Source organism: Hemicordylus capensis, chromosome 2 (genome assembly GCF_027244095.1).
Source record: "Hemicordylus capensis ecotype Gifberg chromosome 2, rHemCap1.1.pri, whole genome shotgun sequence".
In the NCBI taxonomy this organism is placed as follows: Eukaryota; Metazoa; Chordata; class Lepidosauria; order Squamata; family Cordylidae; genus Hemicordylus; species Hemicordylus capensis.
The window spans coordinates 244,007,811-244,035,094 of NC_069658.1; the positions used below are offsets into that span (position 1 = coordinate 244,007,811).

The window sequence follows — 27,284 nt, forward strand, 5'->3', positions numbered from 1 at the left end:
AATTGTCGCGTGTAAAAACAGAGCTCCTAGAATTGCTGGAAAGACTAAATAGTGAGTCCTGAATCTGACAGAGATAAGAAAGCGAGAAGCAAACTGTAATAGAAAAATGTGGCTTAGAAGGTAACAGAAAAGGAATAGACAAAATTAGGAAAATTGCCAGTCTCCAGGTACTTGGTGTGAACTATGGATTCCTGAGCAGGCTTGAAGAAGCCTGATTTATATATTCTTGGGCAGGCTTGAATCTACCTCTTCCTGTCTGCTGAGCACAGTGTATAATCAAAGTGGGACAAAGCTGGATATCATGGGCAGAAGACAATGAGATTCCCCTAAAAGTCAGAATCACACAAGCAGGCTCAGAACATCCCAACTTTCTCAGGGTTCAGTCTCTTGGACTCCTCTAATTATACAAACATTTTGGGCTTTGCAGTCTATGGGGACCAAAAGTGTAGGAAGGTATTCAAGGGGTCCTTGACTCTCTTAAATGGGTTGCTCCTGGTTCTGAAGCAAAGACCTGGGCTGGCTTGAAGAGGACATTTCCCAGAACTTCTCTAGATTGTGGATTCCAGCAGCACAATTGGTGGGAGGAATCCTTTTTGGATGGAACCAGTATCATTTCACACCGACCTGGTCAGGATGTTTGGTGAGACAGTCATTCTTTCCCGGCCCCTGAGAGATTCTTCTTTTTTGGAATGATGTTCCCTGGAGACTTTGGTCCTTTTAATTTACAAAACAAAAATATAAAAGCAAAATTAATTCTCACTCCCTTTGTCCAACGATATGTGGCGAAGTGGGGAGAAAGAAATTCCCCCACAACCTTTCAATCTGGGTTACAGTACAATGTTGAAGGGTGATAGGGAATTAACAGGTTCAGCCTGCCACAGTCAGATTTGTCAACAGAGAGGCATTTGGCCTTGACTGACTCCAGCTAGGATCTTTCATCCAAGATGGAGGACGACCAAACCACAAACAAATTTTATTGTTAAATAAAGTGTATTTAACAAAGGTACTTTTATTGGCTTGAAAAAGGTGTGTTCAAGAACAAGAAACTATCTAAACATCAATACATCGGCTCAGTTGCAGTTCCTGTTTTCATGCTCAGGCATGGTCACCTACCTGGACTAGAATGATGCCTTAGCTTGCCAACTAGAACTTTTCCAACTAAATATATTATTGACCTAGTCTTACAAATATACTTCACTGCCTTCTATCATTGTGCTGACGAGGCACTGGAGAAGAGAGATGTCAAGGAGCCTGGAAGATGCTTTCCCCAAGGGCAGTAAACAGGATGGAGTCTCTACTTGGAGCATCTGAGTGTCATCCCCCCACCACCCTTTAATAGTCTAAGCTGGCCAGGGACTTGTGAGGCAATAGTGGGATGACCCACAACAGCTGTTCAGCTGCCCTTGCCAAATCATGACCCCCACCCCAGTCCCCACATCCCTTTTACATCTTTGTGGCCTCTCTGTGTGCTTCCATCTTCTCCCAGCTGGGCCACCCACCTGACTCGCTCCTTATCCCTCTTTGGCACATACAGTTTCTACATGGTTCAAAACTGAAGCCCCATTCTGAAGTTGCATCCAAAGCTCTGCTCACAGTTACAGAACCAAAAGCAAGGAGACAGTCCCGCCCCAGGGCTGTCACTCAACCCCTCCAGCTCCCCCAATCATCCTGAAGGTGCTGTTTGTGTGAAGAGGGGAGCACTGTAAACCTTTATGACCAGCGCTTTTGGGATCAGCAGCCTTGGGCAATCCAGGTTGCTGATTATGGAAGCACCGGCGGCCATCACGGTTACAGCGCTTCCCTCTTTGCACAAACGGCACTTTCATGGTGAGTGGGCAAGCTGGAGGGGGTGGGTGACCGTGCCAGGGTGCCATTCTTAGCAGACATCTCTTTGTTACGTTTCCCTTCTTTATTGCTTTCCCCAATTTAGGATTGGTCATAGCATCCCTTGTGGGCCTTCCAGTCTTTTGGGCAAGGGGGAAAGAGTCTGCTTTGCTGGGCATTGCTCCTTAACTTGAGATTGAAGATGGAGGAAAGTGTGAGTGTTGGGGGCAGGGTGGGTGGGGAAGGAATAGGTTGGGACATCCTTAACAAATACTTCTTTTTCGCCGTCCTAAATCTCCGCCAGTTGGTTTCATGGGACAATCCTGGTTCTAAGCTGAAAGGTTAGAAGAGGATGAGACAGTGCCTCAGGGAACTATTCCCATCAGGGTGTAAGAAGAGAAGTACACAATGGAGCACTGTTCTGCCACCCTGTAAGGTAGACAGGAGACCCCCTTCCTAGAGTTCACACCCTTTATTTAAAAAAACCAACAACCCACACAACCCAATATGGGTAAGACAAATAAACTAAATACATGGGTGAAGGGTGAATAAAGTCTGTGCAGCTGTAAAAGAGAAAGAGGCTGGACATGATCTCTAGCAGTGAGGTTGTACTGCACAGTGAAGTATTATGATTCATAAGCAAGGACTCTCTTTCTCAAACACGTTCCACATAAGCTTATCCCAAAATTAAAAGGTATATTTTTTCAGGTCTCAAAGGACTTTTTTTTTTTTTTGCCACAGAAGACTAATGGGGTTCTTTTCCTTGAAAGCCCAAAGGGGTTCTTAAATCTGAACTGGGTGTGAACTCACACTGAAGCTCCTTTCACACTGTAGGCATTTTTAAGTTTTCTCTAGTGTGAATTATTTGATGCAAAGTAAAGTGTGAACACCGCCTGAACTCTTTCCACACTCCAAGCATTTATATGGTTTCTCTCCAGTGTGCGTTCTTTGATGTCTAGTAAGATCTCCATTCATGCTGAAGCTTTTTCCACACTCCAAGCATTTATATGGTTTCTCTCCAGTATGGGTTCATTGATGCACAGTAAAGTTTGTATTCATGACAGCCCTGCTGGATCAGGCATAAGGCCCATCTAGTCCAGCACCCTGTATCACACAGTGGCCCACCAGATCCCTCTGGGGAGCCCACAGGCAAGAGGTATGTGCATACCCTCTCTCCTGCAACTGGTATTAAGAAGCCTTGTGCCTCTGAGGCTGGAAATGGCCCACAGCCACCAGACTAGTAGCTACTGATAGACCTGTCCTCCATGAATCTGTCTAAGCCCCTTTTACTGCCATACAAGCTGGTGGCCATCACCGCATCCCCTGGCAAGGAATTCTATAGATTAATTATCCGCTGTGTGAAAAAGTACTTCTGCTTGTTGGTTCTCAGTTTCCCAGCCTTCAGTTTCATGGGGTGACCCCTGGTTCTAGTGTTGTGAGAGAGGGAGAAAAATGTCTCTCTGTCTACCCTCTCCACTCCATGCATAATTTTATACACTTTGACCATATCTCCCCTTAGTTGCCTCTTTTACAAGGTAACGTGCCCCAGATGCTGTAGCCTTGCCTCATAAGGAAGGTGCTCCAGCCCCTCGTCATCTTGGTTGTCTTCTTCTGCATCCAGTTCTACAATATCCTTCTTTTAAGATATGGTGACCAAAGCTGTACGCAGTACTCCAGATGTGGCCGCACCATAGATTTGTATCAGGGCATTATAATATTAGCATTTTTATTTTCAATCCCCTTCCTAATGATTCCTAGCATGGAATTAGCTTTTTTCACAACTGCCGCACACTGAGACAACACTTTCAATGAGCTGCCCACGACCTCAAGATCTCTCTCCTGGTCAGTTACTGACAGCTCAGATCTCATCTGTGTATATGTGAAGCTGGGGTTTTTTGCCCCAATGTGCATAACTAAACACTTGCTTACATTGAACTGCATTTGCCATTTTGTCGCCCACTCCCCCAGTTTGGAGAGATCTTTTTGGAGTTCCTCACAATCCACTGTGGATTTCACTACCCAAGTGAGTTTAGTGTCATCTGCAAATTTGGCCACTTCGCTGGTCACCCCAACTTCTAGATCATTTATGAACAAGTTAAAGAGCACTGGTCCCAGAACCAATCCCTGGGGGACCCCACTGTCTACCTCCCTCCATTGTGAAAACTGTCAATTTATTCCTGCTCTCTGTTTCCTGTCCCTTCAACCAGTTATCGAGTTCCATGAAGAAACCCTTTCCACACTCCAAGCATCTATATATATTATCGCTCTATATAATTCTCTAAGGCGTACTTGTGGCTAATCCTGTATGTGGTAGCTCTTGCGAGCGTTCACAAGCAGAAGCACTGTGGTGATTGGGCAGTGGAGATTTCATATGCAGATAGGGAGGAGGAGACTGTGATGGTTACAGTCAGCTGGAATGCAACTGTTACTGGTCGGTAGATGTTCTTGATTGTAGAGAGGTATATATATATATATATATATATATATATATATATATATATATATATGTATGTATGGATGATAGTGGGCAGAGGTCTGCGAAGAGAGTGGTTGTGAGGGAGAAAAGAGCCCCTTCAGGAGAAGGAGGCTGCCACTGTGTCAACTAGATGAGGAAAGATCAACAGGATTGTTAACTCAGGAAGGGAGAGAGAGAGAGAAATCAAGAAAAAAAGAAGGGAGGGGAAGAAAGACAGAGGGGAAGAGCGAGTACAGGAGTGAAAGAGAGAAAACGAAGGGAGGGGAAGAGAAAGAAGGAAGGGTGAGGGACGGGCCCGAGCCTGCCAGAAGCCTGAGGAGAGCGAGCAGCCATGGCGGTGGTAGCAGCGAGGAAGGATTTGGTCAACCGCTGCTGCTGCTCCTATGGGGAGGAGCAGGAACAGGGCTCAGGTGAAGGTGCAGAGGTCTCTGGGGATAGGGGGCTGCAGCTTGGCCAATAGGCACCAGCAATGCTGCAGCCGTGACCAAGAGGGATGGAGTAAAAGTTTGGAAAAGTGACCAAGAGGGGTAAGGGGGGTGGAAGCAACCAGATGGAGGAGGAGGAGTGGGAGTGTGGCTCAGTTGAGGGGGGCTGTGGCAGGGGGTGAGGGGAGCAATCAAGTACTAGCGCAGATGCTCTGCATGGGTTAAGCTAGTTTATGTGGTTTCTCTCCAGGGCGCATTCTTTGATGTCGAAGATCTCCTTTCATACTGAAGCTCTTTCCACACTACAAGCATATATATGGTTTCTCTCCATTGTGGGTTCTTTGATGTCTATTAAGTTGCCCACTGGTACAGAAGCACTTGCCACACTCCAAGCATTTATATGGTTTCTCTCCAGTGTGGGTTCTGTGATGTATAGTAAGTTTTCCACTGGTACTGAAGCACTTGCCACACTCCAAGCATTTATATGGTTTCTCTCCAGTGTGGGTTCTGTGATGTATAGTACGTTTTCCACTGGTACTGAAGCTCTTTTCACACTCCAAGCATTTATATGGTTTATCTCCAGTGTGCATTCTTTGATGTCTAGTAAGTTCCCCATTTTGTCTGAAACTCTTTCCACAGTCCAAGCATTTATATGGTTTTTCTCCAGTGTGGGTTCTGTGATGTATAGTAAGTTCTCCACTTTGTCTGAAACTCTTTTCACACAGCAAGCATTTATATGGTTTCTCTCCAGTGTGTGTTCTTTGATGTCTAGTAAGATCGCCATTCGTGCTGAAGCTCTTTCCACACACCAAGCATTTATATGGTTTCTCTCCAGTGTGTGTTCTTTGATGTCTAGTAAGATCACCATTCGTGCTGAAACTCTTTCCACACTCCAAGCATTTATATGGTTTCTCTCCAGTGTGGGTTGTTTGATGTCCAGTAAGTTTTCCACGATCACTGAAGCTCTTTCCACACTCCAAGCATTTATATGGTTTCTCTCCAGTGTGGGTTGTTTGATGTCTATTAAGTTTCCCACGATCACGGAAGCTCCTTCCACACTCCAAACATTTATATGGTTCCTCTCCTGTGTGGGTTCTTTGATGTATAGTCAATTGTTCACTTCGGTTGAAGCTCTTTCCACACTCCAAGCAGCTATATGGCTTTTCTCCAGTGTGGCTTGTTTTATGTCTAGTAAGTTTTCCACGATCACTGAAGCTCTTTCCACACTCCAAGCATTTATATGGTTTCTCTCCAGTGTGGGTTCTTTGATGTATAGTCAATTGTTCACTTCGGGTGAAGCTCCTTCCACACTCCAAGCAGCTATATGGTTTCTCTCCAGTGTGGGTTCTGTGATGTATAGTAAGTTTTCCACTGGTATTGAAGCACTTTCCACACTCCAAGCATTCATATGGTTTCTCACCAGTCAGAGTTCTTGGGTGTATTTTATGTTTCCTTTTTGCACTGAAGATCTTTTTCCATTCCAGATATTTATACAGTTTCCCCCTCCTCTGCATTTCCCCCTGAGGTTGAAAGTTTGCTTCAGAACGTAGGCTTTTCCTCCTCACAAAATGCAGGCTTCGTTCTCTTTTTTCCTCCATAATTTGTTGGATTCTGATTTTAATGACTTCAAAATGCTCAGAAACAGAAGATTCATCCTTCTGTTCTGCTTCAGTTTTCATTCTCTGTTCCTTTCCCCCCCATTTGGCAGCTCCCAACCATCCTCTGTGGGGCTTTCCCTCGCCCTCACTCTCCAACCAGTCATCTGTTGGAAGGAAGAGAGAAAACAGATCAGAGCCAACAATGGAAAAGAAGTTTCACATCCATTAAGAGCCCCCAGTGACTCTTCTGATAATGAATGAACAGCTAAGCCAACCTGCCCTGTTTTACAGAGATATGGATGGATGCTCCAGGTAGAGTCCTACCTGTGCCCATCCAGGTTCTCAAGCCAGCAGCAAGCCAGGTGAAATGGGTGGGTGGGTGCGGGGTCACAACCAGGGTTTCATCTGGTTTTCCTGGGATTCCCCTTGGGAAACTCCTTAATTTGCAATATCTTGAAGGTCTAGCTTGCATACCTGGTCCCTAACAATCTTCCTCTCTGAGTTGATAGAGGTAGCCATAGGATGGTGCTAAGAATCCCAGGCTAGTTAGCCTGGGAGATTTTCAACATGGACTCCAAGACCCTTTTGTTTGGTGCCATCCTGGAGAGGAGAGGAGAGCTGGTCTTGTGGTAGCAAGCATGACTTGTCCCCTTAGCTAAGCAGGGTCCACCCTGGTTGCATATGAATGGGAGATTAGAAGTGTGAGCACTGCAAGATCTTCCCCTCAGGGGATGGAGCCACTCTGGGAAGAGCAGAAGGTTCCAGGTTCCCTCTCTGGCATCTCCAAGATAGGGCTGGCTGAGAGAGAGTCCTGCCTGTAACCTTGGAGAAGCCGCTGCCAGTCTGTGTAGACAATACTGAGCTAAATGTACCAGGGGTCTGACGCAGTATATGGCAGCTTCCTATGTTCCTGGATTTCATGGTATCTATGGGTAGATCCTAACTTATATCACACAGACTGTTTTTAAGCCTCATGATTATTGTATATATTTAACATTTCCAAATCAGTAGGGCTCTGCTTTCTCTTTTGATACAGGCTGGAAACCACTGAACCTTGTTGAAATCAAGCAAACCTCAAGTCTGCTCTAAGTTCCTTTCTACAGCCAGAACACGCTTTAAGACAGTGAGGCTGAGTCTTTTTCAGAAAGGGATCTGCATTGGTTTTCACATGTAGATATCAGTTATCTAGGTGCTTAAATGATCTCATGATAGGGTAACTCATGTTTATTCTCACAACATCCTTGTGAGGTAGGTTAAGCAGAGATGAGATGTGCACTCTCTCTCTCTCTCTCTCTCTCTCTCTCTCACACACACACACACACACACACACACACACACACACACACACACTTTCACCTTCTCCTTTCCCATGGAACCTCCTCCTATCTGGTTGTATCAGACCATAAATGCAAATGGTATTGGAGGGGGACACAAACAAATACAGTGCAGTGGTTGGATGAAGACCGGGAAGACCCAGAGTTCAGATCCCCATTCAGCTATGAATCTCACTAGGTGACTCTGAGTGAGTCTCTTGTCTCTCAGACTAACCTACCTCACTGGCTTGTTGTGAGGAGAAACATAATCACATAGACCGCTCTGGATTTCTTGAAGGAAGAGCAGGATATAAACGTAAAAAAAGAAAGCGGTGGTCTCCTAAGCCACCTTCTTTCAATAAATAAATAAATAAATAAATAAATAAGAAATAGACTGAATTTGCAATTAGGAACATAGGAACGTAGAAAGCTGCCATATATTGAGTCAGACCATTGGTCTATCTGGCTCAGTATTGTCTTCACAGACTGGCAGCGGCTTCTCCAAGATTGCAGGCAGGAATCTCTCTCGGCCCTGTCTTGGAGCACGGGTGCCCTCATACTAGGGAATTGGAACGTTCCCCTTCTCATAATCAGGTTAGTAAACCTGTATGTCATTTATGCCATCCTCCTGCATAGGAATAGGGAGGGAAGACGTGACCAAGAGGTTCATGTGGATGAGACAGTAAATCTCTTCTGAAAAAGTTTGTATGGTTATGTGCAAAAATACAAGAGTATCTCTTCTAAACAGCAATGGGACAAATTGTGGAAATGGATGTCGGCTGTAAACCCCCCCCCCCCCCGATTACCTGATGTGCCTTGAAATCCCCCACCCCCGAGTTACAATACTACCTGCATATACTTCATAACCTTGTGGGTTTCCAAATCCTTGTGTGTAAATCTTTGTAGATATATCATGTACAAACAACCACTTTGTATATAATTGTGCTTTGGCAACGTACTGTATGCTTTGGTAGTTTGTTGGTTCAATTAAAAAAATCTTGTCCTATTAAAAAAAATAAAAATCTTGTCCTATCTTGGAGAAGCCAGGGAGGGAACTTGAAACCTTCTGCTCTTAACAGAGTGGCTCCATCCCCTGAGGGGAATATTCTACAGTGGTCACACTTCTAGACTCCCAATTCATATGCAACCAGGGTGGAATCGGCTTAGCGGCTAAGGGGACAAGTCATGCTTGCTACCACAAGACCAGCTCTCTCTAATACCAATGTAATAGTACCTAACCATCCATCTATCTATCCTTCCATCCATCCATCTAACAACACACACACACCCCACCCAAAATTTATGTCTCTGGGTGGGTTACAATAAAACAGCATAAATGAAAACAAAATTAACACACTAATTCATTAACATAATTAAAAAATTAAAACAATGTTAAAATCAGTAAGCCTAATTAAAAGTCTGGGTGAACAAATGTATCCTAACTGCCTTCTGAAAACTTATCAAAGATGGGGAGGATCTTATTTCAGCAGGGAGCGCATTCCATAGCCTTGGAGCAGCAATGGAGAAGGCCTGTGCCTGCATAGCCACCAGATGAACTGGAGGCATCTGCAGAAGAATCTCTCCAGATTCTCTCAATGGGTGGTGTGGTTCAGAGCAAAGAAGATGTTCTCTTAAATACCCAGGGCCCAAGCTGTTTAGGGCTTTATAGGTTATAACCAGCATCTTACATTTCCCCCTGAAACGTATTGGTAGCCAGTGTAACTCTTTAAGAATAGGAGTAATATCATTTCTCCGAGATATTCCAGAGAACAAAATGGCTGCCACATTCTGTACCAACAAAGCACATTTGCAGTAGTCAAGTCTGGAGGTTACCAGCAAATGTACCACTATTCTGAGGTCATTTATCTCAAGAAACGGATGCAGCTGGCGTATCAGGAAAAGCTGATACAACGCATTTCTGGCCAATGCCTCAACCTGGGACACCAGGCAGAGGACTGGATCCAGAAGCACGCCCAGACTGCGTACCTGTTCCTTCTGGGTAAGTGTGACCCCATCCAGAACCGGCTGATCAAAATAGCCTCCCGACCCCGCACAGTAAGTAGCTCGGTCTTATCCGGATCCAGTCTCAGTTTGTTATATCTCAGCCAGCCCATCTCTGCCTCTAGGCAAGCATTTAGGAAGGTTATGCCTTCTCCCAATGAAGCTGACATGGAGAAATGAGCATCACCAGCACACTGATAACACCCTGCACCAAATCCCTTGTTGATCTCTCCCAGCGGTTTCATGTAGATGTTAAAAAGCACTGGAGACAGTATGTAGCCCCGGGAGAAACCATATAAAAATTCAGATTTTGAAGAGCAACAGTCTCCAAGGGACACCTTCTGGAATCTGCCTGTGAGGTAGGAGCAGAAACACTGCAAAGCAGTGCCCTCCACCTCCAACACCCTCAGATGCTCCAGGAGGATACTATGGTTAATAGTACTGAAAGCCGCTGAGAGATCCAAAAGGACCAACAGAGTCATACTCCCTCTGTCGATTCCTAATTGGAGATCATCCATCAAGCTAACCAAGGCAGTCTCCACTCTATAGCCCACCCTAAAGCCAGTTTGAAATGGGTCTAGATAACCAGTCTCCTCCAAGACCACCTGGAGCTGGGAGGCCACCACCTTCTCAATCACCTTGCCCAGCCATGGAAGAACCAACACTAAATCCTTCCAAGGCTTCTTGGAATCCATGGAATCAAGTGTTTGACCAGCAACATGTGTCAGTCCTGAGACCACTTGGGATAGGCGAACTCCTGAGCCAGCCCAGACAGACTGGTCCTGAAGTGAACAATGAAATCCAGCACCACCACAGGCCTGGGGAATAACAAGCCCAAGACCACGTCCCTAAGCCATAATACTAGCTGGGTGACTCTGGGCCAGTCACTTCTCTCTCAGTCTAGCCTACTTCACAGGGTGGTTGTGAAAGAGAAACTTAAGTATGTAGTACACTGCTCTGGGCTCCTTGGAGGAAGAGCAGGATATAAATGTAATAACAACAACAACTATTATATTATATAACTATTCTATTATATAATAACTTTTATATTATATTATTATTAACAAGGCACTACCTTGGCGTGATTGTGGGGCTTGCGTGCTCTGAGGAAGGTGAGAGCTATGCCAGAGGTCCAACCATACTGGACAGGTCTCACCAGAGGAGCCAAAGAGTGCCTCTCCCATCAACAATATGGTGAGACGTAACTTTAATAAATCTATACCGGATCGGTCGTCGCCTGGGTCAACAAGGACCGCACCAGGTGCTGGAGTCCCTGGACATCTGGTGGCAAGTGGGCTACAGGACTCAGGATCTTCAGTTGAGCAACCAGGGCTGGAGACTGCAAGGTTACTGGAAGAAACATCACTTAACCGGAAAAAATATATGAAAAACTCCAACAAGGAAATAATGATCTGCTATTACAAGTCTAGTCCAACTAGAAGAGGTTATTTAAAAAGAATGTACCAAATTTGGAAAGAGAAGCATCCAGACACAGAAATAACAGAACAAAGGCTAGCAGACCAGAGAAGATTCATAATCAGAAATAAAGTATTCACAGGAGTTGAGCTGGAAGAACTGCAAAGAGCAACACAGTCTCAAGATATGGAAGAAGAATTACCACCAATTGAAGAAGTTGCTCAGGCGCAGGTGGAGGAGGTGTTGGAAATAGAGGATGCCACTGTTGCTGAACTGTTTCAAAATGAAAACCAGGCAACTTCCCCTTTACCTTCACCTAAAACCCCCGAATGCCGTTTAACAGAAAAGCAACAAGAACTAAAGCAAAAAATAACTGAGCACATGAACCAAACAAACACCAGGGTCCGACTTCCAGCTCTAAAAACAGTTGCCATAAAACAACTTGCTCAGGCATTAAAAGATGTCAATGCTGCACTTGCAGAAATAACAACCAATAATTTGCAAGAAACAAACCAACTAATGTACCGTGCAGCAACAATAACAACACAAGTGCTCGGATATAAGATCAGTGGACCTGTAAAAAAAGAAAGTAGTACATCACCTAAATGGAAGATTAGATTAGAAAATAAAATCTCCAGGCTTAGATCAGATGCTAGTAAATTGAAAGATATCAAAGACAAGAAGCTGAAGAATGAAAACACCAAACAGTATCTGATCCAAAAATACCACCTAGATTCAAGGAAAATTAGAGAAGTCCTGGAAATAATAAAGCAGCAAATAACAGCCGTGTCAAAGAAGATTAGCAGATATGAAGCCAGAACTACACAACACAGGCAGAATCTCCAATTCCAGTCGAATCAGAGACGTTTCTACCAAAGCATAGAAGGAGAAACTGCAAGAAATGTAGAAACACTAAATAAAGAAGAAACAGTGCAATTCTGGCGGAAATTATGGGACAATCCAATAGATTATAATAAAAAAGCAGGCTGGGTGAAAGAGGTCGAAAAATGTAACCAACAAATGCAAGATCTAATAATAACACCAGAATTAATAAGTGAAAGAGCAAAGAAAATTAAAAATTGGACTGTGCCAGGCGACGATGAACTGCATGGCTTTTGGCTGAAACACCTAACAAGTCTTCATAAACAACTATCAAAACAGTTCAATCACATTTTGCAAGGAAGTGATATTGAACAATGGCTAACAACTGGGAAAACTCATCTCATCACGAAAGACCCAGCAAAAGGTGCAGTTCCAAGTAATTATAGACCGATAACCTGCCTGCCAATCATGTTCAAATTATTAACTGGAATAATAGCAGATGAAGTGATGCTACACTTATTGACTAACAAACAGCTTCCAGTTGAACAGAAAGGAAATTGCCCGAACACCAGAGGCACAAAAGACCAGCTGCTGATTGACAAAATGATTTTAGAAAATTGCAAGAGAAGAAAAACAAATCTAAGTGTTGCATGGATTGACTACAAGAAAGCCTTTGACTCATTGCCTCACACATGGATACGAAAATGTTTAGAAACAACTGGTGTCAGCAAAAACATTCAGATATTTATAAAAAAAGCAATGAGCACGTGGAGTACACAGTTAACAATCAATGGCGAGAGACTTGGACAGGTTAGCATTAGACGAGGCATTTTCCAAGGGGACTCACTATCCCCTCTGTTGTTTGTAATCGCCATGACTCCACTTTCACAAATACTAAACAAAACAGGCCTCGGAAACCAAACATCTAAAACATCAAGTCAAATCAACCATCTGCTGTACATGGACGATCTGAAGTTGTATGGAAAGTCCCAGTCAGAAATCAAATCATTGCTAAACACTGTCCATATATTCAGTAGCGATATAGCAATGGAGTTTGGACTAGACAAGTGTGCTGCATTAATAATGAACAGAGGAAAAATAAGAAAAACAGAAGGAATAGAACTGCCCAATGGAAGCAACATCAAGAACCTGGAAGAGAAAGAACATGACAAATACTTGGGCATTCTCCAGGCTGATAACATCGCACACACTGAAGTTAAAAGAAAAATTGGAAGTGAATACATCAGGAGAGTTAGAAAAATCCTCAAGTCCAAACTCAATGGTGGGAACACCATACACGCCATAAACACCTGGGCTATACCTGTTATCAGATACACTGCAGGAATAATAGACTGGACCCAGGCAGAGCTAGAGACACTAGATTATAAGAACAGGAAAACAATGACCATCAATCATGCTCTGCACCCCCGCAGTGATGTAGATAGGCTATACCTCCCTTCCAGCTCAGGTGGAAAAGGAATGCTGCAAGTGCATCAAACAGCAGAGGAGGAGAAAAGAGGCACTGAAGAATATATCAAGGACAGTGAAGAAGATGCACTTCAAATGGTCAATAATGAGAAACTATTCAACACCAATGAAACAAAGCAGGCCTACAAGAAAGAACAAGTCAAGAACCGAGCAGAGAAATGGAGAAATAAGCCTCTGCATGGTCAATATTGGCACAAAATAAGTGGAAAATCAAACCTCACCAAGACCTGGCAATGGCTTAAGAATGGCAACTTGAAGAAAGAAACAGATGGTTTAATACTGGCTGCACAAGAACAGGCACTAAGAACAAATGCAATAAGAGCAAAAGTCGAAAAATCAACCACAAACAGCAAGTGCCGCCTTTGTAAAGAAGCAGATGAAACAGTGGACCACCTAATCGGCTGATGTAAAAAGATCGCACAGACTGACTACAAACAAAGGCATAACAAGGTAGCAGGGATGATACACTGGAACATCTGCAAAAAATACAAGCTCCCTGTAGCCAAAAATTGGTGGGACCATCAAATTGAAAAAGTGGTAGAAAATGTAAAAATATTATGGGACTCCCGACTACAAACATTCAAACATCTGTCACACAATACACCAGATATCACTGTAGTCGAGAAGAAAGAAAAACAAGTCAAAATAATCGACATAGCAATACCTGGGGATAGCAGAATGGAAGAAAAAGAAATAGAAAAAATCACAAAATACAAAGATCTACAAACTGAAATTGAAAGGCTGTGGCAGAAAAAGACCAAAATAATCCCAGTGGTAATTGGCGCCCTGGGTGCAGTTTCAAAAGACCTTGAAGAGCACCTCAACACCATAGGGGCCACAGAAATCACCATCAGCCAATTACAAAAAGCAACTTTACTGGGAACAGCCTATATTCTGCGACGATATCTATAACAGCAACAACACTGACAATAAAATTCTGGCATCCCAGGTCCTTGGGAAGGACTCGATGTCTGGATAAAACAAACCAGTCAATAACACCTGTCTGACTGTGTAAATTGATAATAATAAGCTCACTGAGGGTCTCTGCTGGGCAGCAGGGTGATTGGTACACTAACAAAAGTATCTGTCTATCCCTGGTCCCCAAACTTAAGTACACACATTCGATATGGTCAGACACTTTGACAGAGGTCCTGGTAAGGGAGATATTGTTCTTATAGACCACAGCCACTCCACCTCTCCGCACACTTCCCCTCACCTGCACCTCAACAGGGTACCCTGGGGGGAGAAGCTGGGACCAGAGTGGGCCACCAGCCTCCCCCAACCAAGTCTCTGTGATACATACCAGGTCAGCCCCTTCATCCATAACCTGATCTTTTCACTTAAATATGTGTGTGTGTGTGTGTGTGTGTGTGTGTGTGTGTGTGTGTGTGTGTGTGTGTGGCGGGAGGGAGCCCACTTAGAGTACACTGGGCCCAAAAAGTACTTTTGGCTGACTTGCCCAAAGCCCCACAATGAACTTCATTGTCATGGGGGTGTTTCGAACTGGATCCTTCAGTTTCTAGATTGACACGCTAACTACGATACCATACTGGCCCTCTGGCCTGTCCATGGATGGAACCCATGAACTTGGCATTATTCCCATGACACTTCACCAAATGAGTGAACCAGCCTCTCTCCCTCTCATATACACTTTCAATTTCTCTTTTACAAGGTTCGCTGCAAATATGTTTAATTAAACAAAGAAATGAAATAAAAATCCTGCAAAGTCATGAGAATAGAATGTGAATGCAGAGATATAGTAGGGGGACATTATTCATTTAGCACTTTAAAAACAGATATTATCGACCAAGGGTGCAAGGGGAGGGAGTCTTACTCAGAAAGTCCAGATTCCGAAAATTCTTCTCCATGACTTCCTTGTGCAGGGCTCTTTGGTCTGGATCCAGAACAGCCCACTCCTCTTCCGTGAAATGAATAGCCACGTCCTCAAAGTCCACCAGGCTCTGGGAGAAGAAGGAGAAGACTTTTCTTCTTTGTAGATCACATTATCTATCTATCTATCTATCTATCTATCTATCTATCTATCTATCTATCTATCTATCTATCTATTGTATTTTTACACCGCCCAAAACTTATGTCTCTGGGCGGTTTACAACAAGATTAAAAAGTAAAACATTAATTAAAAACAAAAGCAAAACAAAGCAAAAATTTAAAAGCAAGGAATGTAAAACACCATTTAAAACTTTTAAAACAATATTCTAAAAACAACATTCAAAACAGTTAAAACAATATCAGTTAAAAGCCTGGCTGAAGAAATGCGTCTTTAAGGACTTTTTAAAGGATGTCAGAGATGGGGAGACTCTTATTGTACTAGGGAGCGCATTCCAAAGCCTCGGGGCAGCAACGGAGAAGGCCCGTCCCTGAGTAGCCACCAGATAAGTCGGTGGCAATGCAGACGGACCTCTCCTGATTATCTCAATGGGCGGCGGGGTTCATGACGAAGAAGCAGTTCTCTTAAAAACCCAGGGCCCAAGCTGTTTAGGGCTTTATAGGTTATGACCAACACCTTTGCCTGGAAACATATTGGCAGCCAGTGTAACTCCTTCAATATGGGAGTAATATGGTCTCTCCTAGAATCTAGGACCTAGATGACCCAGAGACGAGCCTGGCTGCCGCATTCTGGACCAACTGTAGTTATGGTTCTTTCCCTTCTAAGCACAATCCAAAAGGGGTTTTATGATCAGGTGGTTTGAGAAGGGTGGGGGATGTTCCTCCCCAGTGCTGTATATCATATCATTATCATTACAACTCTTAAATCATGATGTATTTCATTTAATCAAACTTGCACAATAAATTATAACCCTTTATTGATTCCTATGTACTGATCCTCCTCATAACTCATAATAGTTGACACTATAAAAACAGATTACCATATATAGAAATAATTTCTTTCATTAAAAGTATATAAATTTAGTCCTAAAAGAATATTTAAAAAGAGTCCAAATGGATGTTTCTTCCGAGATTTCCAGTCAATGTGAACAAAGTCAATATAATGTCCTTAATGAAACTTCATAGATGTTTCCTAAAAATCCATGGGTGGCATTTTTAATATCAGTGGATATTCAATCAATTGAATATACACAACTATATTCAGGGATTGTAGGGAATTTTTGGATTAGTGCTACTGAAGAAGGCTGAGGAATCGCTGAAATGCATCTGGCATATTGTGAAGAACTTTTAGAAATCCTTCTGAAACAATTCAACATCTATCAACACACACACACAGTTCAACAAAAACAAAGTAATTTATATAGCAAAAGAAATGCAGAACATTTTATTCCCTGTACCAAAGGAGATCAGAATCCAAACACAATGTAGATACCAGCATGAGTCACTGGAAAAGACCCTATCTTGGGATGCAGAGGTACGCTTGCTCTCCCCCTGCTAAGTATCTAAGAGTCAAACACTTTCAAAGTTGCCTCCTTGCCCAGCTAGCAAGAGTCAAGCTTTCCGGAGTGGCCTTCACAGCCTTCCTAGCAGGCAGCCTCAACAGAAGCCACAAGAGTGATCATTTCAGGCCCAGGGGAATGTGCCAGGAACAGAGGTACCCGGTCTAACCTCCATCCTCCTCCCACAATGATCCTCTCCTACCTGGTCTGGTCTTATTGAAGGTTCTTCAGCTTCCACAGAAGAAAGAGATGGCATTGGCAGTGTCACTCCAGCACCTGCAAAGGACACACAAGAGAAGAGAGGGGATGAAATATAGAGAGATTTAATTTTTTAAAAAAACAACAACCCTCAAATGCTGCCTTCGTGCACAATTCGCAAGGTGGACTTTATGTATCCAGATTTGTGAATATTGTAATTAAATATGTATTTTTAATAGTAAGAAACTCTGAGGAAAAGTGACCCCCCCCCGCAAAAGGGCACAGGGCAGAACAAAGTAGGGCAAGGATTTCAAATGGTCTCCCTCCATCAAGCCTACCAGACAAGAAGGGCAAGACATTAAAAGGGGAATGGGACCCGGAAGGCTCTGAGTGGGGAGAGATTGGGGACACCTCCTCCTCTAGGCAGATTAATTTCCCCCAGCAAGGATGGGGGTGGGATCCAGATAGCTTCCAGGTCTCCCTTTCTTGTAGAAAAGGCAGGCAAATGCTAGAATCATGGAATTCGAAGAGTTGGAAGAGATTCTGGGGATGGTCTAGTGATCTAGTCCAACCTCCTGCTCCGTGCAAGAAACTGCTCCCAGCACCCCGAGAGATGCCAGCTCAGCCTCCGACCAAAAGCCTCCAGCAGAGGAAAGCCTGCCACTGCAGGAGGCAGAGGGTCCCCCTGACGGACAGCTCCTACAGTTGAGAAATCATCCCTTCCCATGTCTTTCACGCAGTTTCAACCCGTGGTTCTGGCCCTGCCCTCAGGAGGAACAGCAGAGAAGGTTGGCGCTCCCTTCTGTGCGGCAGCCCTGGAGACCTCTGAAGCTGTCTATCTGAAAGCCTGTCGCATAGGAGGAGTGAGAGGTTCCTTCCCAAGGACTGCAGGTCAAATCTTTCAATTGGGTGTGTGTGTATGTGTGTGTGTGTGGGTTGATGGAGAGGGGGGAATCACACAGTGAATTAGTTTGCCCAGGTGTCTACCCAAATGACTCCTCCCTTCTGCACAGCCTCCTGCTCACCGTCTTTCCTTGATCTCCTCTGAGCTCAGCATGATAGGAAACCGGCACCAGAAAAAAAATATTGGGGTGGGGGCATCAAACTGCATTTTGGAGGGAGCATGTGAAAAGTGCCTTTCCTTGAATCAACCACAGGGGTCCAGCAAAGGGAATGGAGGTGGGAACATCTGCCCCTGCCCCAAAAACTCTGGTGTGGCTGATGCAGAAGGAGCTTTTTATTCTGAAGGATGCCAGCCCAGAAAAGACACCTTTCCACTGATGCGTTCTTCCTTTGAAAGATTATTTTATTTCCGTACAATTTGAGATCTATTTTTATTGTCATTTTTATTGTATTTTTAAAAACTTTTTTAACTTTTGTAAACTGCCTTGGGATTGTTTTTAATGAAAGGAGGTATATAAATATAACAATTTTAAAAAATGGGGGGGGGGGAATCTAAGTTTCATAGAAGTTCCCTCAATTTCTGGAAGTGCAGGTTGGGATGTGTATATTCTCAGGTTACTGAAAAGAATTATTTTTAAATCCTTGCAAGAGGCTGGAGATGAGCAGGTCCCTCAGTGATAGGGCGACAAAAGGTGGGAGGGATATGCCCCATTCTTCCTTACCTGGTAAGGTGGCACCTCTGTCCTCCTCCTCCTGCTGCAAGATCCCCCTGGACTGTGGCCTCTGCCTGGTATCCCTTGGAGCCCTCTCTGCCTCAGGAAAATCAGGGGCTGCATCTGAACACAGTCCTTGTATCTGAAACAGAGAAAAGGGGATCCCAGGCAGGGGATGTGAGGAAGAAGGATTAGATGGGGAATGGTGCAGGGCAAGGCCAGAGAAGGGGCTTGGGCAGGCGGTTGGTGGGCCATCTCCTTGAGTGACCCCAAGTTGTTTTTCTTGGGCAACGTCTTGCTTCTTTTAGGATCTCCCGCCTCACATTCTCAGCCCTTTTCAACTCCCCTGATGAACCGCTTTTGTCTTACCTGTTGCTCTTCCTGCTTCTTCTCCCCCTCCTCCTGGCTGAGGAGGAAACCTTCAGCCAGGGCCACCGCCTGTGAACTGCTCTCCGGCCCACATTCCCTGACCCAGCTCTCCATCTCTGGGGGTAGGATAGCCAGGAACTGCCCCAGGATCACCAGGTCCAGCATCTGATTCTTGGTGTGCCGCTCTGGCTTCAGCCACCGATGGCAAAAGCTGTGGAGTCGGCTGCAAACCTCTCGGGGCCCTTTGGTCTGCTGGTAGCGGAATTGCCTGAAGTGCCGGTGCTGGGCCTCTGAACTGGCAGGGTCTTCGCCCAGGACCTTCTGTGAAGATATCTGCCAGAATCCCCCACTCCTCCCAGTCTGGGGGGCATCAGGGACTTTTCCTGCTTGGCCACCAGCAGAGTTTCTCTCTCCCATCTCTGATCTGTGCTCTAAGGCAGTCTTCAATAAAGTCAAAGATCTCTCTGTTCTCTTCTGAAGGAAGGGTTTTTGGTTTTTTTACATCAGATTCCACCTAAGGATCTCCTCCCTGTAGAAAAGTGAAGCAAATTCCAGGAGTCAAAGAAAGTCAGCTCAGGGGAGGGCAGGGGCCTAGCCAAGTTGGAGGGGAACCTGGGACAAGCGGTGAAGATGGGCCCCTCATCTTCCCCCACCGCCATCTCTTTACAGCATTAGGATGGTAAAGATATGGTGAAAAATGGAATGCTAATCAAGAAGAACCTTAAAAACCACCCTTGCCTCAACTATGATGCCAGATGTGTTGATTTTTAAAGTAAACCAGTGCACAGACTCACTCAAATGCAGGCTACAGAAAGGAAGTCTTTAACTGCACACGTGTGGAACATAATGTGTGAATGAGCATATATGCAGCGGTACAGATTTGTAAACACGTATGCTGTATACAGATTGAACGTACATAAGAACATAAGAACAGCCCTGCTGTATCAGGCCTAAGGATGCCCATCTAGTCCAGCATCCTGTTTCGCATAGTGGCCCACCAGATGCCGCTGGAAGCCACAGACAGGAGTTGAGGGCATGCCCTCTCACCTGCCATTACGTAGGGTTGCCAACTGTCCCACGCTGTGCGGGATGTCCCGACTTCCTGCGGGGAAAGGCTTGTCCTGTTTGAGACTCAATTTCTCCCACTTTTTAACTTTTCTTTTGACTTTTCTCTTTCTTTTAAAGCTGCCGCTGTGTGGCATCGGAGAGGCAGCGGCACGAGCTCTCCCACCTGCCAAACTATGTGAAGTCTGGCTGGGGCTCGCTCAGGGTGGGCACGCTGGCGAGAAGCGCACTGAGGCAGGAGGCGAGACTAGGAGAGAAGGCGGTGACATGCTACTGCCCTCTGATCAAAATGCTGACATTGGCTGGGAGTTGCAGGAGGAAATCAGGGAGGCATCAAAGAAAGACAGGGATGCAATAAGGGGCAACTTCAATTACCCACACATAGACTGGGTAAATTCACAGGTAATGACAAAGAGGCCATATTTCTATTATTATTATTATTATTATTATTATTATTATTATTATTATTATTATTATTATTAACATTTATATCCCGCTCTTCCTCCAAGGAGCCCAGAGTGGTGTACTACATACTTGAGTTTCTCCTCACAACAACCCTGTGAAGTAGGTTAGGCTGAGAGAGAAGTGACTGGCCCAGAGTCACCCAGCTAGTTTCATGGCTGAGTGGGGATTTGAACTCGGGTCTCCCCGGTCCGAGTCCAGCACTCTAACCACTACACCACACTGGCTCTCCACCACCATATTTCTAGACACGTTGAATGACTGTGCCCTAGAACAGCTGGTCATGGAACCAAGGTTGCGGGAAAACCCCCTGGAAGAAAACGCCCTCCTGTTTGATTCAGCCACTTGCGTTCATCCTTCTATCACATGGATAGAGAATGGGGCATCTTGCCAGAACCAAAGAGGATTAGACCAAACTCCCGCAGTTATACTTGTTGCCTGACTGAATGAAGTCAAATGCAGCAAGGGTGCGATGCTAAAAAAAAAAGTGGGGGGGGGGGAAAGCTTTTATTGCATGTCATGAAAGGCACGAGCACAGTCAGAGAACATCTGGCTGATACTGCGCGCCCAAGTTATACAGTTGGCTAGCTTTTATAGGTTTCAAACATACAAGCATATCAATAAAGCAATTAATACATGTTATTTGTTATTAAACATACATATTCCAGAGGTGCCACCTAGAGCCTGGCACCTAGAGCCTTTCTGACAATTTTAATCCCTATGGTATCTCCTCATACCAGCAAGATCCTCTTTCTGCCGACTGAGGAATTTGGCTAATGGCCTGTGTTTGACAGGTCCTGGTACCTGTTATCTCTGGTGGGCTTCTCGCCTCACATTCTTGAGAGTGGCCCCCGTCCTTGGCTTTGGCCTCTGTTACCGAGAGGCTTCTCAACTCTGAGCAATTCTTATTTCAGTCCTGCTGGCTTTATTAGGGATCTGAACCAAACTACTTTGAATTATACTTTGATACACACAGTTATATACTTATTGGTAGGCCTGGATAAATAAATCCTTTATCACCAACCAGAGAGAAGGCGACCTTGGACTTAATCCTGAGTGGTGCCCAGGAACTGATGCAAGATATCAGAGTCATGGACTCTTGCTTACTTGACAAAGAGGCACCTTTTAATGTGGTGATTCTCTTTATTTAGCAGAGGGAGAGTAACTGGCCCTATCCACCTCCAGTGACTGTTGCTGGTGTCTTTCTGATGGTTTTTTTTAGATTGTGAGCCCTATGGGGACAGGGATTCATCTTATTTATTTATTATTTCTCTGTGTAAACAGCCCTGTGCCATTTTTGGAAGGGCGGTATAGAAATCGAATGAATGAATGAATGAATAAATAAATAAATAATGGAACCTTTAGGGAACAGTGGCCATAGTTGATCAAATTTAGCATACATGCGAGGAGAGAATTGCCAAGGAAGTCTCAGACAGACACTTTGAACTTCAGTATAGGAAACTTCTCTAAAATGAGGAGTTTGGTGAAAAGAAAGCTGAAAGGGAAAACCAGGAGAATGCATGGAGTTTATTTAAAACTTCCTTCTGAAACTGGAAGGCCTGCTCAAATGAAGAGAACAGAAAGGAACACAAACTCTGGCAAAAGAAATGCAAGGAGACAATCAAAGAGGCGAAAAGCGTGTCTGTGGAATATTTAGCCAAAAGCATCAAGGAGAATAACAAAAAACTTATTTAAATACATCAGAAGCAGGAAACCTGTTCAGGGAGGCAATTGGACTGTTAGTTGATGAGGGAGTGAAAGAGATTTTTACAATTATGAATACGACAAACATTTATATACTGCTTTTCAACAAAAGTACCCAAAGTGGTTTGTGGTTGTTGTGGTTGTGCCATCAAGTTGGTGTTGACTCCTGGCGACCACCGAGTCATGTGGTTTTCTTGGTAGAATACAGGAGTGGTTTGCCATTGTCCCTCGCAGTATGAGATTATGCCTTTCAGCACCTTTCTATGTTGCTGCTGCTCGATACAGGAGTTTCACATATTCTGGGAAACACACCAGTGGGGATTCGAACAAACAGCCTCCTGCTCTCTAGGCAGGTTGCTTCCCCGCTGCGCCATTAGGTGGCTCAAAGCGGTTTACATACAGTAGATATAAGTAATTTTTTAAGAATATAGATATTGCGGAGAAGCTAAATGAGTTATTTGCACTTGTCTTCACGGCAGAGGCTAAAGAACTGAGTCAGATGGAGGTAACAAGTGATGGCATTCTAAACTGTTAGAAAAATTAAAAAATTAACTAGGGCCAGGGCCAGATGGCATCCACACAAGAGTCCTGAATGAACTCAAATGTGAAATTGCCGACCTCCTTGCAAAAATATACAACTTATTCCTACAATCAGGCTCTGTACCGGAGGACAGGAAAGTAGCAAATGTAACACTGATTTACCAAAAGGGGTGGGGGGAAGAGGATCTGGGAAATTACAGGCTGGTTAGCTTAATGTTTGTTGCAGGCAAATTGATGGAAAGCATTCTTAAGGATAAAATTAAGAATATAGAAGAGCAGGCTCTGCTGAAGGAGAACCAGCATGGTTTCTGCAAAGGTAAATCTTGCCTCACTAACCTTTTGGAGTTCTTTGAGAATGTCAACAGTGTATGGATAAAGGTGATCAAGTTGACATATTATCAGGGGCGTAAATATAATAGGGCAAGTTGTCAGGGGGCCCACTGCCTTGGGGGCCCCCCAGAGGCAAGTCACATGACTGACTCCCTCAGCCACGCACCCAACCGGGCTTCCTTCAGTTGTATTCATCCTCCGAAATTGATGGGAGTGTTAAGACCTGGAGCTACCAGAGCAGCATGTCTTTCTCTAGTACCATTAAATGACTTGCATCGTCCACAATTTACAAAACCTTTAAAAAATATTTTAGGATGATGTTCTGTTGTGGCATACACACACACACACACACACACACACACACACACACACACACACATTTTACTATGCTTTTTGTGACCACTATTCAGCCTCATTTAAGATTTCTTTACTTTATAAGCTGAGCTTCAGTGATGGGGGGCCATTTTAAAATCTTGTCTCTGGGCCCACTCCAACCTTGCTACGCCCCTGCATACTATACTTGAATTTGCAAAAAGCTTTCAACAAGGTTCCTCACCAGAGAGTCTTGTGAAAGCTTAGCAGTCATGGGATAAGGGGACAGGTTCATGTGTGGGTTGGTAACTGGTTGAAGGACAAGAAATAGAGGGTAGGAATAAATGGATAGTTCTCCAGATGGAGAGAAGTAAGAAGTGGGGTCCCCCAGGGATCTGTACTAGGACAAGTGCTCTTTAACTTGTTCATAAATGATCTAGAACCAGCAAAGTGACCAGATTTCCAGATGACACCAAACTACTTAGGGTAGTGAAGTCCAAAAGAGATTGTGAGGAGCTCCAAAAGGATTTCACTAAACTGGGGGAAGAGGACAACAAAATGGCAAATGCGGTTCAATGGGTATCTTGGTATCATGGGTAAAGTGATGAATATTTGATTGATTGATTGATTGAATTTATATTCCGCCTAATATCAAAATCTCTAGGCGGTGTACAGAATTAAAACATAATATAAAATATAAAACAGTTAATATTCATAAAAAGATGAAAATCATAATAATACACACATTAAAATTTAAAAATTGGGGCAAAAAGCCCATATATATGCTGATGGGGTCTGAGCTGTTGGTGACTGACCAGGAGAGAGATCTTAGGGTTGTGATAGACCGCTCGTTGAAAGTGTCAACTCAATGTGTGGCAGCTATGAAAAAGGCCAATTCTATTCTTGGAATCATTTGGAAGGGGTTTGAAAATAAAACTGTTAATATTCTAATGCTCTTATACTAAACTATGGTACGGCCACATTTGGAGTACTGTGTACAGATCCGGTCATCATATCTTAAGAAGAACATTGTAGAACTGGAAAAGGTGCAGAAGAGGGCAACCAAGATGATCAGGGGCCTCGAGCATCTTCCTTATGAGGCAAGGCTACAACACTTGGGGTGTTTTAGTTTAGAAAAAAAGATTACTGAGGGGATATATGATAGGTCTATAAAATCATCCATGGTGTGAAGAAAGTTGACAGAGAGAGATTCTTCTCCCTCTCATATAACACTAGAACCAGGGGTCACCCCATGAAACTGATTGCCAAGAAATTTAGGACCGACAAAAGGAAGTACTTTTTCACACAACACATAATCAACCTATGGAATTCTCTGCCACAAGATGTGGTGACAGCCAACAGCCTGGATGGCTTTAAAAGGTGTTTAGATACATTCATGGTGGACAAGTCTATCAATGGCTACTAGTCTGAGGGCTATAGACCACCTCCATCTTCAGAAGCAAGATGCCTCTAAATACCAGTTGCAGGGGAGTAACAGTAGGAGAGAGGGCATGTCCTCAGATCTTGGCTGTGCACTTCCCAGAGTCATTTGGTAGGCCACTGTGTAAAACAGGATGCTGAACTAGAAAGGCCTTGGGCCTGATCCAACAGGGTTTTTCTTATGACTTTCCAGGTTGAGACTAGTTACTACTGAACATTTGCTCTGAGGCCCGTATGTGGATCCAATAATGCCATCACACTGGCATTATCCACACCATGCTCTAGCGTAGCCAACTGATTGAACCAGCCTGACATCATTTTCACTGTCCCCTTTGGGAGGTTCACAAGAAATGTGTTTTTATTAGAACATAGGAAGTTGGACCATCAATCTATTTAGCCCTTTATTGTGTACACTGACTGACTGTCCAAGGTTATAGGCAATAGTCTCTCCCAGCCCTACCTGGAGATCCCGGGGGAATATCTTACAGTGCTCACATGTAGTCTCCCATCTGAATGCAAAGCATGGTGGGCCCTGCTTAGCAAAGGGGATAATTTATGCTTGCTACCATGAGACCAGCTTTCTAATAAAATAAAAATCCCACAGAGCTGTGAGAAGGGGATGTGAATGTACCAAATTATAGTGTTATTTATTCAGGACTTTAAAAATGGAGGCAGCAGGCCTGGATAGCAGGATAACTCTCTTAGCACACCTATCCTGAAGCAAGACAGGAAAGGAACTGGAGGAATCCTGCTTCCACTGCCTGCTGGGAAAGGAGGCAGGCCCATTCAACTGTTTGACCTATGTGACAACTTCCTGTCTTTGGAGCAAGTCGGCGGAATTAACCCATCGTTAGGAATGATGACCTCCTACACTGTGGGAGGAAGAGGATACCTTACCCAGAGAGGCCACAACCGCAACATTCTCCTCCATGACTTCCGTGTACAAGGCTCTTCGCTCCGGATCCAGCAGAGCACAGTCCTCCTCTGTAAAATGCACAGCTACCTCCTCAAAAGTCACCAGATGCTGGGAAAAAAAGGTTAAGTATTTTTATCTTTGTAGAGCACATGATGCTTCTTTCCATTCTTATTTTATTTATTTATTTAACATATTTTTATACCTCCCAAAACTTACGTCTCTGCTAATTCTAAGCACAATTCAAAGGGTCCTAAGTATATTTATAAACCTCTTTGCAAGGAAAAACATTCAAAGTGGTTTACACAGCAAAATTAATGGGGTGGGGGGAGGTTCCTTGTCCCCAAGGAGCTCAAAACTCACCCCCCCACCAAAAAGAGACTCTGTCAAGACACCAGTAATAGGGCCACTGGAAATGCCATGCTGGGATGAAGAGGCACATTTGCTCCTCTCCTAAATACAGGGGAGTCAAGACTTTCAAAGGCACCGCCTAGTCCAGTTGGTAAGATTCAGGCTTTCAGGAGTGGCTTCCGCAGCCTTCCTATTGGGCAGCTCTGACAAAGGCAGAGGAAGGAGAGGTTTTTTTCAGGCCCAGCAGAGGGGTCAGGAACAGAAGCAACCTGCCCACATCCCCAGGCTCCCCCCCCCACTGAATTGGTTGCACTGAAGAGTCTTCCACTCCACTGCAAAGAGGAGATGGCTGAGAATACAATGCCAGCATCACTGCAGCACCTGTGAAGGAAGCAAAAGTGATGGGAAGATGTAGGAGAATGAAATAGAGAGAGAAGCAAGAAAATATCCCTTCCTGTTGGCTTTGTGTATCATTCATAATGCAGATTCAAATGCATAAAATCTAAAACCATCACAATTCCAACATACATCTAAGCTGGGGAAGAGGGTGGGGAAAAGTGATCCCCATTACAACAGAAAAGATCCAAGGGGCAAAAAAAGCAGGGCAAGGACTTCAGATGGACCGAGGGGAAAGAGATTGGGGCCACCCCCATTGTGTTAGATCTCTCCCCTTCAGCTTCTGCTAAAGCAGGAACTGGTCTTCTGCTAGCAGCAGGAACGAGGCAAATGATGATATGACCGCAGGATAAAGTGTGTTTGTGTGTGTGTTGGCCGGGGGAGGGGTTCCTTCATCCAAAGTCCACGCAGACCAAGTCCTTCAGCCGGGGGGAGGGATCATCGCACAATGAAGCGACCCTGCATGTCCTCCGCCCCCAATCATTTCTCTCCCTCCCACTCTCAGCCTGCCTGCCCTGGGGCTCCTTTGAGCACAGCGATGCTTCTGCAGCTTAGTCCTCGAACGGTTAAATGCAGACTTTCCATTAAGCTCCTTTTGAGAAAACCGGGACAGAGATGGAAAAAGGGAAGAAAAGCTGCCCACCCCTCTGTGCGAAACGGGGCGAGGGGGAGGAGCACCCCCTTTCCCAGTCTCAGCAGCGCTCCTCCCAAGCAGCAGCTGCCTTTCCCCTCCGTGCTGCACACCCGGCAAATCTCTCTGCTCGCGTGTCTTTCCCTCCTTCTTTCTTCCCAATTACTTCTCATTTGCCCGCCTTGCA

General features: G+C 44.5%; 1 protein-coding gene across 1 annotated transcript; it reads right to left on the reverse strand.

The window, feature by feature from the left end:
- Positions 1 to 4,365: 4,365 nt before the first annotated feature.
- LOC128347473 (zinc finger protein 436-like) lies at positions 4,366 to 27,284 on the reverse strand. The gene is made up of 7 exons (XM_053302215.1): positions 27,110 to 27,284; positions 25,704 to 25,830; positions 18,954 to 19,482; positions 18,594 to 18,726; positions 16,973 to 17,046; positions 15,198 to 15,324; positions 4,366 to 6,487 (listed from the first exon to the last, which is right to left on the reverse strand). Exons 3-7 carry the CDS (start codon positions 19,368 to 19,370, stop codon positions 5,028 to 5,030), a joined length of 2,211 nt encoding a protein of 736 aa, XP_053158190.1. The 5' UTR covers positions 19,371 to 19,482; positions 25,704 to 25,830; positions 27,110 to 27,284; the 3' UTR covers positions 4,366 to 5,027.